Below are 14,076 nucleotides of genomic sequence, written 5' to 3'. Positions count from 1 at the left end.
CATGAGGACTACTTAAAAGCAGCTTAATTTGTAAACAACAGATAGAAAGTTAGCAGAATAGCATAAGATCCCCATCAAGTTAAAAGGCAAACAGGTTGAAAGGAGTTCCCAACATGCACAGAAACTGTAAGCATATATAACAGAATAGAGGCTTGCCTGACAGAGGTGAAAAGTCCTCGCATATATAACAGAATAGAGGCTTGCCTGACAGAGGTGAAAAGTCCTCTGCGTTAATCTTCAGAACAGCCTTCAGGTTTACTATGTTACAGTAAAACTCAAATTTTTGGAGGGGGGAAATTACATTTGCCTTCATTAATACTTACTAGATTTCTCTTTCCACCTCCCCAGTAGCAACCTGAAGTAAGCAGGTCTGGTCTCAGTGCCTTAGCCTGTTCTAGGCAGGTCTCCAAGAACTGCAGAAGACACAGCTATGAAAGCATGTTCTATCCTGCATAAATAAACCCTTGTACTTGCCTTCACTTTTTATATTCCTGCCAATAAACTGGTACATTTTTATGGCGGTTTTACTTTCTCACCCCTAATAGATGGTGTAGAGTTTTGATTCTCATTGCAGGATACTTTGCATACCACAAAACTGTGTACACTAGTACTTTACACAGAGGAATAGTTCTATTAAAGATACAAATAAGGAATACAGCCTACATTCTGGAAATCCCTGCCAGCAGTTTTGCAATGCTAAACTGTGATTTTTGTTGTTGTTGTTTTGGGTACAGTATCCTGAGAATATTGAGTATCTTGCTGAACTGCAAAAGAATTCTCTTATTTTAGAAAATACATATTCACTCTCATCTACTTAGCAAAAAATGCATCCTTATCTCATAATGTGCATATCACTCAGTAATAGCATAATCTATACAGCAGTAAGAACCATATAATTAGTTTCTATCTAAGTATTAATTATAATTGTGTCAATCTTTGGAATGTTGAACGATGATTATAGTTGAAAATTATTTGGTATTTACAGAAAATCTAAGTGCAATTTTAATAATTTGGATGATGCTTCCTTTTAAACACAATTACATGTTTACTGTACTCATTTTTACATATTCTGTAATGGGGGTAGTAAACTGAAGTCCATTTTATCAGTGTGAAATTGTTATTTTTTTTTTTAATCAGTAAAAATACCTCTGAGGGATTAGTGGCAATGATCCTCTGATAGCTCTACTAACTAGTACTGGCTGAAGGTGGATTTTAGTCCTTACGTGGGGGTACAGTTCTTGTGTACCACGCAAGATTAAACTCTCACATTTGCAGCTTACATCTGCTGTTCAAGCTAGTGTGGATCTCCAATTTGTATGCAGTTATCGAATGTGTGAGAAGTCCAGGTTTAAGAACAAAGGCCACAAAGATTTGTGGGTAGCAAAATTTCAGTGGAAAGGATCATGCCTAATAAAAGAGGTTTCTGCACGAAGTGAGGTTCTCTGTTACTGTGCATGCCAAGTCCAGCATCTATTATTTACATCATACTGATGCAACTACTAGACGCCAAGGTACTTTGTAACGCTACAGGCTCCTTTCTGAAGAAAGAGACCAGTTAGTGCCTGAAAACACAGTCATGCATAGGGATTGACATGAAGCATCTTCTGGGATTCCAGACAGTGTCCTTCCCTTGGCACTAGCAGGTTCCTGTGTAGGGCATGCAGCTTCCAGGTCTGCACAAAGCTGTAGTACAGCTTCTGTACTTCTGCCAGGTGGTGTTTTGGGGATCCACTGCCACCTTGTCATCACTTGCTTCTGGTTTCTTCTGAGGAAGCCTTACAGCAATCTTTGCAATGGTCTGTAAAGCTTGGTACTGGCCAGGCTTTTTTTTTTTTTTTTCCCCCAAAGAAAAAAATGCCAAAATAACATTCCTTTTCTCCTGTATGGTACTATTAGTCATGCTTTGCAGGCAGTGCCTCTGTCTACTCAAAATACATATTTAGACAAACAATTATTTTAAAATGCCTTGTTGCCAAGACACTGAATGAAATGTACTACAAAGACAACAAAATACTATTTCTTCCGCTTGAAAACATGCAAAGTAGCATAAAATCAACAAGTAGTCTTGAATGGGTAGCATGTATCTACATTAAGAGTGGCTGATTTGTGTTTTGAAATGCTTCAAAAAGGTCAGATGCAGATTGTCACTGGTTCTCTTTGATGCTGTGAGATGTCACAGAACTTTGAAGCCAAAAAGGGAAATTTAGGTAAACTTTCAAAGTTTTCTGTAAAAAATAAAATCTCATTGCAACCTTTTTAAAGATATAAAATAGGTAAAACTTTCAAAGGTTTTATTTTTCCATTTAAACGGGTTCTGTTGGTTCTTCAGAAGAGTTGAAGGAAAGAGCCACTTTAATTATATGACCTGATTCAGAATGGCTTGATAGGTAGGTGAAGAATTTTTCAGCACTTCAACTGGAACAAGTGATACGGGGGTATTCTGTTGACGCACCACTGTCTCGTACCGCGAAGTAGCCCCCAGAGCAAGAGGCGACAAAGAGATGGAAGAAGTGGGCCGCTGCAAGTTCTGCAGCCTGACTGGACAATTTGCAGCACATGCAGACCCACATGCTGCTTCCAGGCCAATGTTTATAGATGTTTCATTTCTTCGACAAGGGTCCGTAACAGAATATGGGGGAGGATTATCTGGGGGCATATACATTTGTCTTGCTCCTGGCCCCACGCATTCTTCATAGCTGAAAGAAAAAGAAAGAATTTTTCATTAGATTCCTGTGAAAAATGCCACAGTACATTATTTTCAGCATAACTTGGGCAGGTAAAGTGAGAAGAAAAGGATCGTCTGGTGTTTTGTTCTTCAGCCCATGTTCTTGCTTACCCTGCCGTGTGAGACACTGAAGAACACTGGCATAGCTACAGGTTAGGCAGAGAAGAGATTCAGAGCAGCCTTGCTGAGAAGGACTTGGGGATGTTGGTTGATGAGAAACTTAACATGAGCCGACAGTGTGTACTTGCAGCCCAGAAACCAGCCGTATCCTGGGCTGAATCAAAAGGAGTGCGACCAGCAGGTTGAAGGAGGTGATCCTGCCCCTCTATTCTGCTATTGTGAGACCTCACTTGGAGCATCGTGTACAGTTCTGGTGTCCTCAACATAAAAAGGACATGGAACTGTTGGAAAAAGTCAATAGGAGGGCCACAAGGATGATCACAGGGTCTGGAGCACCTCCTGTATGAAGACAGGCTGAGGAAGTTGGGGCTGTTCAAGCCTGGAGAAGAGAAGGCTGCGTGGAGAACTCATAGCAGCCTTCCAGTATCTGAAGGGGGCCTATAGGGATGCTGGTGAGGGACTGTTCTTTAGGGACTGTAGTGATAGGACAAGGGGTAATGGGTTAAAAAACAGGGGAAATTTAGATTGGATATAAGGAGGAAGTTCTTTACTGTAAGGGTGTGAGGCACTGGAATGGGTTGCCCAGGAAAGCTGTGAATGCTCCATCGCTGGCAGTGTTCAAGGCCAGGTTGGACGGAGCCTTGGGTGACGTGGTTTAGTGTGAGGTGTCCCTGCCCATGGCAGGGGGTTGGAACTTGATGATCCTGAGGTCCTTTCCAACCCTAACTATTCTATGATTCTATAATATTTAAAAGCACATCTCCAAATACCTAAAGATCATTCCAGAGGTCTTGGTGAAAGTTCAGACCACATTCTCCCACATGAAAGTAATATTTGTGGCAGGGCCATTCAGCTGAAGTACCTGGGGATAAGGCCAGTTCCTTACAGCTGATCATGTAGGAGCAAGATGACCAATGCGGTGGGCTCCCACAAACCTGTGCATGCTGAAGCTCCAGCACAGTGGGGGTTCATTCCTGCTCTCACATGCATATAAGTAACTGAGTTAAAAAAATGTCTGGGGAAGAAGGAAGTGGTGGTGCTGTTCTGGTCTGAAAAAGAGCAATGGGGAGCTTTAGATGAAGTAAAGTTGTCACATTAAATGCAGTCCTCCTGACTCAAAGGTCTCTGGTGCTCAGCCAGCTACATGTGGTGGGTTGTTTGGGTTGCAGATCTATGCTGGCAGGGTCAGCAGGATTTCTTGCTAAGGTGCAGAGCTGTGATGAATAATCTTGACAGACTCGTGCTGGTCATTCAGAAACTCTGGAGACTACCCGTTGTGTTCCTGCTGTGAAGGAGGAATGCAAGACAGACCGAATTGTGGGGTTCCTGTCAGGAGCCAGCTCAGGTCTATCCAGGCTTCATAGCTCTGTGTCACCAAGCTAGAGCCAAACTATTACCTCCTCACTCTGCTACCATGCCCAGTGCTTGCTGTTCTGCTGCGAATGCAGACAGGCACCTTAGATTGGAGTTTGGACTGCAAAAACTAGTAAAAAAATGAGCCTACATAGACCAGTTTGTCTTTATGTTTTCCCATGATCTGTGTTGCAGGAAGAGGATCGGAGTGGATGGAGTGGGCATAAGCAGGTTCTCTGTGCATTTGTACTGTGCTGCACTGGCACTGCCCAGCCCTCTGACCTAAAGGGCTCTGCTGGTATGGCACTGCGGCCCTAGGGAGGGCTGAACCAGAGCAGGTGCATCTGGTCTGTTATCTGGGTGGTCCACTGTCTGGCTATCCTAGCATCACCTGTTCACAAATTAAAGCTGACTCCAGTTCTGCTACCAAACCAGCCTAGGCCAGGTGGTATTGAGGAAGGTCCTGTGTTCCTGGCTCACGGGCTACAGGCAAAGTGAGGAAGAGTCATAACATCATGATCTTAAACGCTGGACCTGCTTTGTGGCTGCCTTTAATTGTGGCAAATCTCTCAGTTCTGAAGGAGGGAGTGTTTCCTGTAAATAACCACTGCCTACTCAGTTAACCTGAAAAACAGTTCTTCTGGAGCCAGACAAATTAAGAACCCATTTCCTCAACCACACTAACTGCAGAGCTATTAAGATCTAGGATATTTCCTGAAACTTTGGATATTTAGCATATGCCTTCCCAACAGACTGCAGGCAGTTATTCCGCCCCCTGTAATTGCATTTCTGCGAGGCTAAACCCAAGATAATAAACCTTACTTGTAGATTGTAAATGGCTTGTGGCAGGGCAGATTGCATTGGTTAGTGTGAGCTCAAATCTACTGCAAGTAGAAAAATGTTTCTGCTGTTCTCATTCACACCTTTCTCGGAGCACTCCTGAGGATTTTGATGGTATTGTTCTTAGAGTGATGGAAGTGGGTTGGAGAAGCGAAAGGCAAGAAAATGAGATCTTAGTACTAGGTTACTAAATAACTCAAATATCCTCAGGTGTGTTTATTTTTATATCCCTTTTATCTTTATATTTATGAGGACAATAGTTTTGAATTCAGACTAAAAATTTCAATTGCCCCATCAGAAAGAATACTATTTAAAACCAACTCTGTTCTAAAGATCCTGAATAGGGTTGCTAGATACTTCAGAAACAAGTCCCAGTACGTAGGAGGTTGAATTGCTTTTATCTAGCATAGATAAACGGATAAGGGAAAAGATTTGATAATTTCATAGATAATTGAAAGGATTTCAGTCCAACCTCTACTAAACCCATTGACACTTTCAAGCATACCTGATATTCCTTTAAAAGATTTTAGTCCTTAGTCAGAGATCAAGGACCTGATGTCCTTAACTCTTCATGAACTCAGTGAAGAAGAGCCACTCTTTGCAGGATTACTTACTATAAGCTGCATCTTTACTTAGGTTTTGCTGACCCAAAGCCCAGTGAACTTATTTAAAATCTTTCCACAGATTTTGACTAACTTAATCAGGCTAATGAAGAGCACCTACTGGGTCCTGTTACCACAGTAGAGTGAATTTCAGTTTTTGAAAGGCCCACAATGAAGTTCAAGGTGAAAAATGCTAAATCTTTTTGCTGAGATGTAAAAGGGAAGAAACATTTCTGTCTCCCAGTTCTGGGTTTGGGCCCAGTGCATGGGAAGTTTGCAACTCACCTAAAAAAGAAATGGGCAGAGCATGAACCTTCTACTTACTGTTATCTGATCATCTGCATTTCTTTGCCTTGCATTTACTTTAATATCTTTCATAGACTGCAGCTGAGCTCTGTAGAACTAAAATGCTCAGTGGGATAAACAGTGAAATGATCTTTTGTGAAGGAGGCTTTTAAGCATCAAGGCAAATGGGTAGCAAATTATGGTTTTCAATACCTGTCATTTTAGTGTTTAGTTCCAAATATCAATTATATTAGTATTAGGGCACTTTTTCTTCATACATAGAATCATAGAATCATAGAATAGTTAGGGCTGTAAAAGACCTCAAGATCATCTAGTTCCAACCCCCTGCCATGGGCAGGGACACCTCACACTAAACCATCTCACCCAAGGCTTCGTCCAGTATGTACGATGGATAAAAAATAATTACCTCTTTTCAACAAACTTGAATGTACGTAATATCCCCCCCCCCCCCTCATTCTTGGCAATTAAGATCACATTTTAAAATTTGGATATAGCAGTAAAGAACACATACCAGATTTTCAATTGGGTAACTTTTTGGCACCTTCACAGCTGATCATTGTGGCCAAGGAAACAACTACAAATCATTCAAGTAGTTGTTTGTTTTTTAAATAACTTCTTATATTTCATTAGCAATTTATGATCTTGATACTCAGTTTCCCATAATCTCTTCTAAGCAGGGTGTCTTTGCTTGTAATGCTCACACTGCAAATAACTATTGCTATGATACTGGTAATGGAGGCTGCAGGTAAGGTTTCTAGCATTTTCTATTCAGGATAGAAGGGAGATGAATTAAGGTTATGCAAGCCACTTTTAAGTTTGTGGGCTTTCCCCCTAGCTTCCAAGTGTTGTGTGTGTGGCTTTTTTTTCTTTCCTCTCCTCTGTTTAACAGCCTCAGTAATTTGGTTGTGCTTTGAGTGCTAGTCTAGAGGTATTCCTGTAGTATAATTAACTATAAGCATTAATTTTATTTTGCAGTCTCTCCTTCAAAGAAACCATAATATGTAAACTTAGATAGCTTTACCAGGATTCTAAGCAAGTATTATAAGAATTAATACACAGTTCTACAGGCACCCATTGTCCAGGTCTGCTGGTGGCTGGAAAATCATTCCTCAAAAGAGGAATTTAAAGAATTACTTATTAAAAAATTATAATAGGAATAATTTCTTGCAGTTGATTACCATGTATTCAAGTGACTGATACTGGACTAAAGCCTTACTGTTATCTTAAAATAAAGTTTCATGTTTAAGGAGAAGAGGCGAATGCGCTCTTGCATTTTACTGCAGTTGAGGTGTGTATCATGAACTAAGTGGTACTTGCAAAGTTGTCCTGCAGTGTGGGTTCTGCACTTTCTGGCATACCTTTTAGGTTTCTTTCCTTTGCTGCTGTCTACATATTTTATTATTTTTTTTTCGTGCCTAGTTTCTTGTCAGAATAACTTTATTGTCATTGTAGACTATGCTATTCAGTTTTTAAGGGATAATTATATGAGGAAAGGCAAGGAGGGTTGATGTCTCTTATCTGCCTATTGTCTTACCACATGTAAACGTGATCTGCAAAGAGAAGAATGTTGGTTAAAAAATATAGCAGCTCTTCAAGCTGACCTTGTTGACTCAGAAGGTTGAGGAAGGGGAAATAACTTCATGAATTTGTCAGGTCTCATTGCAATAAATATTAGGGTAAGCTTGTTGCTAAGGAAACCCAAAAGCTTATTTAACTAGTTGTCATTCAGAAATTATGACCCGCTCTGGGGAAAGAAGAAGGTTCTGCTTACAGAACTTCTTAAGATATAAACAATAGCTAGTGAAAAAAAGGCAAATCTGGGGAATTAATTCTTCTTTGTGAAATAGATGTCATTTTGTTTACTCTGTTCATTTGTTATATGTTCTGACTTTACTGAAATTGCTCCTGTTGCATTGTTTCTATTTTGCTGGTGACGGACTGTCTTCTTTTAATAATGGTAAACAGAATCACTAAATCTGGAAAATACATGTGCTGACAGATTTAAGCTTTGATGAAAACTACACAGAAGATATTTGTATGATGTTGTTACCTAAAAGAGGAAAGCTGAAACTAGAAAAATACACTCACTCTGTAGAAGAAGAATCAAAGGAAAAAAAAAATGATGTGCTTGATGCCTAAACAAATAGTTCAGCTCATGATGCCGTCTCTGATCATGCAATGTACTGATGATGCTATCTTTGATCGTGCAATCTATTAACAGCTGGTTTTGTAGGACAGCAGCTTGGGAATCTGTCAGTGTTTGAGGTGTTTTTTCTTAGAATACATCTATAGTGATGTTACACATCTTTGGTGATGTATAACTACCATGAGGAAATGTATCATTTTTGACAGAACTGGTCTTACAGAAGTCATGAGATGAGATATTTTTCTACATTTATTTTTGACACTGACAATTTCCATTTGAGAAACTAGGTGCATTTCAATTCTGTAACTTTCTGGCACCTTCACAGGCCTGCCTACAGATCATTGTGGCCAAGGAGACAACTACAAATCATTCAAGAGGCTGTTGAACTACTGACTATATTTTGAGTTTTCTTTTGCATGTTTTGTCAGTGATTAAAAAGTGATTAAAGCATTAGTTTAATATTCAAATATAATAGCAATCCATTCCATATTACTGAGTGTCTCATTCACTTAGTTCCATTCTTGAACAGTGACTTAGAATAAAGAGCCAGAACATCCTTCTTAAAAAAGAAACACCCTGAACTGTTGCGGCCTAGTAACTAGGAGAATGGTAGTACAAGAACAAGCAAATGTAGTTAAGTGGCACCTGCTTTTATGCAGTTTCAGTCTTCTTAGTTACCGTGTTAGCATGAAACCAAAATCCATTTATCTTTGGGCCTGGATAATATATGAGAATTTTCTACTATGATCCCAAAATACAGTGGGTGAGCGGCTAAGTAACAAACATGTAACACCTAGAGGAAGGAAACAGCCCCAGCATCAGCCAAGACAGGGCCCTGAGGAATGATCCAAAGCTCTGCAGTATTGTCTGGAAATGTTTGGTTGCACAAATGTGGCTATTTAAACAAGGAGGAAACTCCTCTTAAAGTAATTTGAAGGAACCTCTCTGTTTTTAACAGCTGTAAAATAACACTGATCTCCTAATTTAATTCACTTCTGAGCTCCCAGAGGTGTAGGAAATGCATCTCCAAGCTGCCCACCTTATCTTGAAATAGGTAACTATGAAATGGTTTCTTTTTTTTTCTATCTTAAAGATTTTAAATAGTAAAAATTGTAACCCAAGGTATTGTTCAAGGAAACATCTAAGGTTTGAGTAACTTAATCCTTGAAGAGACAGGAAAGCTAGAATGATTTTTTCCCTTGCTTTTTTTCTGTTCATAGTTGTTTCTGGAATTTCTGAATGCACATAACTACAATAAGACTATTTGTGTGCCTGTTTGTGTTCATGAGCACTAAAAGTCTGGGCCTTTATTCTGCACTATGTGTCAAGGTAATCTTGAGGAAGTTGTGCTCTTTGATGAATAAATATTCTAGATGAAAAATGAAATTAAATGTAAACCATGTTTTCATGAGAACATACACCAGACAGCATTTGAAACATAATTGTGCAGCTTTAAACAACTAAAATACATATTTAAAATCAAACAAGTAATTCTGTGATGAAGGTTTAGAACTAGATTATTTTAAGGTCCTTTCCAACCCTAACTTTTCTATGATTCTATGATTTTCTGTGGTACATTTTAGCCTGGCAATAATTTTATATAGTTAGAACCACTTGATCAAAAGCAGTGTTAGGTTTCTGGATTTGGGAACCATTATTCAGTAAATGACAGTGAAGCTGTGGACCTTGTTCAGTAATAATAATTAGTTAAGACAAAATAATCTCTTGTAACCTCCCAAGCCATGGAGTTAATTCACAAACAGGTTTCTAAACAAACAATAGCATTCTTTACATGTCAGCAGGAATGCTTGGCACCTGCTGATATTTGAGGGAGTTTGCCATGTGACATGTTCTAGAATCATATTCCTAGAAAGAGCTTTGCTTTAATTATTCTAGAAATGAATTCTGAGCAGGTGAAGGAATTACTAGCTGCAACATGCAACAGGCTTGTGTTGTTGTTTTTTTTTTTTTATATGTACAGCAATAGTACATAGCAATAGTTTGCACTTCTAGAGTGAAACTGGGACAGATGTAGAGAAAGGCTGGTCAAACGAGACAGCCTCCCGGCAGGTATTTTTAATGACAGAAAGTGAAGGGAATGTTGTGCCTCACAACATGCAGGCTGAGGTGTGAGAAGATTTTTGACTGAACTACAAGAAGCTTCTAAAACGAAAGATATGGGTATTTAAGATGAATGGAAATGCCACAAGCTGTCAGAAAATGGCTGTAAACAGATTTAAGCTGGAAATAAGAAGGTTGCCATAATAATTAGGAATTAGATCTGTCCATAGGTATTCTGGAATGAGCATCATGGGGACAAAAGATCTTTACAAACTCTGCAATGGAATAGGTAAATTTCTATTAAAAATGAGTACTTGCAGCAGCAGAGGTGGGATTGGGTACCTGCATAAGATCCTTTCAAGCCTATGTTCCTCTGACTGAAATGGCTTCCTGAAGGATGATCTGTTAGTAGAAAATAGCAAGATGAAGGCAATATGAGGGAAAACCTGTCCATAGAGTGGACAGAATTTGATGGTGCTGCCACTGATGTGTCATCAGCTGAGAACCTCACTAGGGCAGGGCTCTGTTTGGAGATATACCAGAGGCATCTGAAGTACCAGTCTGGATACACTTGTTGGAATCTGACCTCTCCAACGGCTGGCTTAACCTCGGGCATGAAGACAATCTACCTGTGCTCACTAGATCAGCTGTGAAATGCAGATTTGGGGTAAAAATCCCTTCACAGCAGAGAGGAACTAAGTAACCAAGAAGAAATTAACTTGTTTCTATACATAATATTAATTAGGAGTAGCTACAGGATGTGAAGAGAAAAGCTTTTGGGGATCTAGCTGCTCAGAATTTGGAGTTGAAAGAGTTGAGAGTTTTATCTCATGTCATGATTTTCAGTGGATTTAACTGTTGTATTTCCAATAGTATTTTTTACTTTACTGACCACAAATCTCAGGATGTTGAAGTGAAATCTGAACTTAACCACAAACATCCATCTTATGGTTTGCCAACTGTCATTGGAATGTGCCAAAAACTACTAACCCTGCATGCTTGTAGGAAAAGTGGCCTTGGCAAAGGAATACAGCACAACATAGCAAGTTGTAAGTTACTTTCCAGAAAGCCTAGTTCTGTCATTCAGGAAAATCTGGGAAGCTGGTTCAAGCCTTCTTCCCTCTGGTATGGGTAACTTGCATTCTCAGGAGTGGGGGAGGGAAAAAATGTCTTAGAAAGTACCTTAAGTAGTGTGTTTGTTTTTTTTTTTCTTTCACATTTTGAGAGAAATTAGGGCCTGTCTTTAAGACATGAGCATTTCCTTTCGCCACTTTAATTTTTAAATGGATTTGCCCATTTAAACAATACAGACTGAACATGGGTATTAAGGGTACTGGAATTTCTGAAACCTAAACCACAATTTTCTATGGAATTGGTCCTATATAGATTGGGCAAAATGACCAGATGAGGTAGAGTGAGCACACTTAATCTTGCAGTCTCTTCCCCCCAAAGTTTTTAATGTGAATACTAGGATAATGGGTGACTAACAGGTTTTTATCATACTGTGCCCTGCAGGACACATTTCAATGTGAAACAGAGAGGGCTTTTGTGGCTTCCATTAAAACTATTCCTGAAGCTAAATCCCTCCATCTCGCTCAGGAGTCATTCCTCAGTGATGTTCAGTATTAGACAGTCATGAGTCACAGATGAAAAACGTGATAACCTTGGTTGCCTAAAGCTCTGTACATACCATTAATATCCAATCACTAAAGAGTAAAAAAGCACTCAGTTGAGTAGGGTGAAATGCATTTCCTCTGCCCAAAAGGTGAAAAGCTGATAAAATTCCTTGTGTGCCGGGAACCTCAAATCTCGTTAGTGTTAGGATTTTAGAGACTCTCATCAAGAAAATGCAATAGTTTTTAATTTACTTGGTCCTTGGTTGGTACTGTACTTCAAGCCATTTAAAATATGTAAGATCAAATTATTTTTAAACAGCTTTCTTATTACATATGTATAAAAAGATAATTAGGAAAGCTCACTATAAGTGTCTGTGTTACAATGAGCTCTAGGCACAGTGAACATAAGCACGAGCTTGTGATTTCTATCTGTAAAGGTATTATCCACACAGTGCCAACAGCATGTGTTTGGGATATGTAAAATGACAACTAACGGCCATCTTGATCAAACTTGATCTTGAAATTGCTTAAGTTTTCATGCCCACTGTATTTTGTTTTTATATTTCCCTTTTACACCTCATATAAAATCAACCTGACAAATGCTAACACAGATCTGAGATTCATTAGGAAATCATTAGTTATCCTAAAGGGATGTTTATGGTTAGTAGCACTGTATATTTTGGGCTGTCAAGACAAATTGACCAAATAGCTTCTCTGCAGCCACCTTCCAACTGTGGCAGGCTAATGTCAAACCTCAATGCATGGTATTCCTTTAAATCCACTAAGAAAGTGGTTAGTGGAAGTGTCTATGGTGATAATCTAATTGAGCCTCAAATGAAATTTGTGATTTAGATATCAACATAGTTAAACTATTAATATCCCAAGGCATTTTTCATAACTTATTTTCCCAATTAAAGTTTTTATGTAAGTAGTATTTTGTATCGGACTTTCAACTGGAGAATCGACTCTCTCAACTGGGTAGACCTGAACAGTTGGTGCTCTCTTGGCCATAGAAATGGGTACTGTTAACTGTGACTCTCCTTCATCAGCCTTCCCATAAACTTCTTTTTTCCACTCATTTCATGGTTTAAAGCCCATCTGTAAAATCTAATGAAAATATTCAGTACTGATTATAATCACACCCTTGGCCAAATAGAGATGGTGTGCTTTCTCCTTAAATCATTTCAGAAAGTATCATTTTAGCAAAAATAGTACGCTCAAGAACACTTGGCTCTGTAGCACCTGGTACACAGTGTTGTAATACTGTGGCCTTTTGCATTAGAGCAGGATGGTTAAATGAAGTTAATGCCTTGGTGTCTGTTGCAGGACACTAGTTTTCACTCCTGAATTCCTTCACTTCAAGTATGTTCAGTGTTATTTTGCCAAGACAGTTGCTTTCCTTGCTGCTCTTCATTCGTGTTCTGTTCATGCTACAGTTGCATTATTAGCTTTTGGGAATACTAGTTTAGCTTTAAATAACGTCCTGCACTGCATGAATCTGAAGGAGGAATAGCCAGAGCTACATTTAAGTAAACATACTCTTCAAAACACATGTAACAAGATTGACCCCAGTGAGTTAATATTTTACATAGAGAAGGTAACCATGTCTTGTTTTTGCTTCAAGGCCCCGTCTGGCAGTCAGTTTTCCTGCTGTTAGCACCTATCAGTCCAGATAATCTCCATGCTCTACTAATTAGAAAAAAAACACTTTAGGTTATGCCATTGTGGGGAGCGTAAAGGTAGCTATGCCAAAATTTTTCAGGCTCTTATATAATGCAGTGTATTCATACAATGCTTTTCAACAAATGGTTTTCTGAAAGGAAAGCTACAACGGACTTTATAATGTATCATCTGTAAGTGTAAATGTGTCTCTGTATAGCTTTGCTTTCAGCCATCTGCTAAGCTCTGCTTTTCCTTACTTTTTCACCAAGTTGAATTGCTAAGATATAAACCAATAAGATTTTGGTGACTTGCCCAAACTACTTTTTCTAATATTTAACTCGGGTAGCAGTGAGAAAATAGCACATTTGACCTGTGATGCAGAACTACAATTAATTGGGTAGGTACTTCTTTGCGCATGCCAAATTGGATCTTGGGCCTCTCAAGGACTCTTGAGGAAGCAGTGGTTGGACACCTTCATGTCTCTCTGATCCCAGTATTAAGGTCCCAGAATAGTTTCTTAGAACAAGACAGGACACAAGATTTTTAACTTGTGCCAGGCTTATTGCAGAAGAAGCTGGAGAATTTATAGGGAAGCACAGATTACCTAGTGCCATCCTGTAATACTGACATACCTCCTTTCAAACA

General features: G+C 39.1%; 1 protein-coding gene across 1 annotated transcript in view; it reads right to left on the bottom strand.

Moving 5' to 3' along the window:
- Positions 1–217: 217 nt before the first annotated feature.
- The window catches only part of BEAN1 (brain expressed associated with NEDD4 1), a 55,078-nt gene continuing 41,219 nt past the window's right edge, over positions 218–14,076 (bottom strand). Inside the window, exon 7 of the mRNA XM_065661878.1 lies at positions 218–2,696. Coding sequence (XP_065517950.1) covers positions 2,357–2,696 — 340 coding nt within the window. The 3' untranslated portion in view covers positions 218–2,356. The remainder of the gene's footprint in view (positions 2,697–14,076) is intronic.

The sequence above is a fragment of the Lathamus discolor genome, chromosome Z (genome assembly GCF_037157495.1).
Source record: "Lathamus discolor isolate bLatDis1 chromosome Z, bLatDis1.hap1, whole genome shotgun sequence".
NCBI classification, from domain to species: Eukaryota; Metazoa; Chordata; class Aves; order Psittaciformes; family Psittacidae; genus Lathamus; species Lathamus discolor.
Note: the sequence above shows the minus strand (reverse complement) of the source record. Positions and strands in the feature narration are given on the sequence as shown.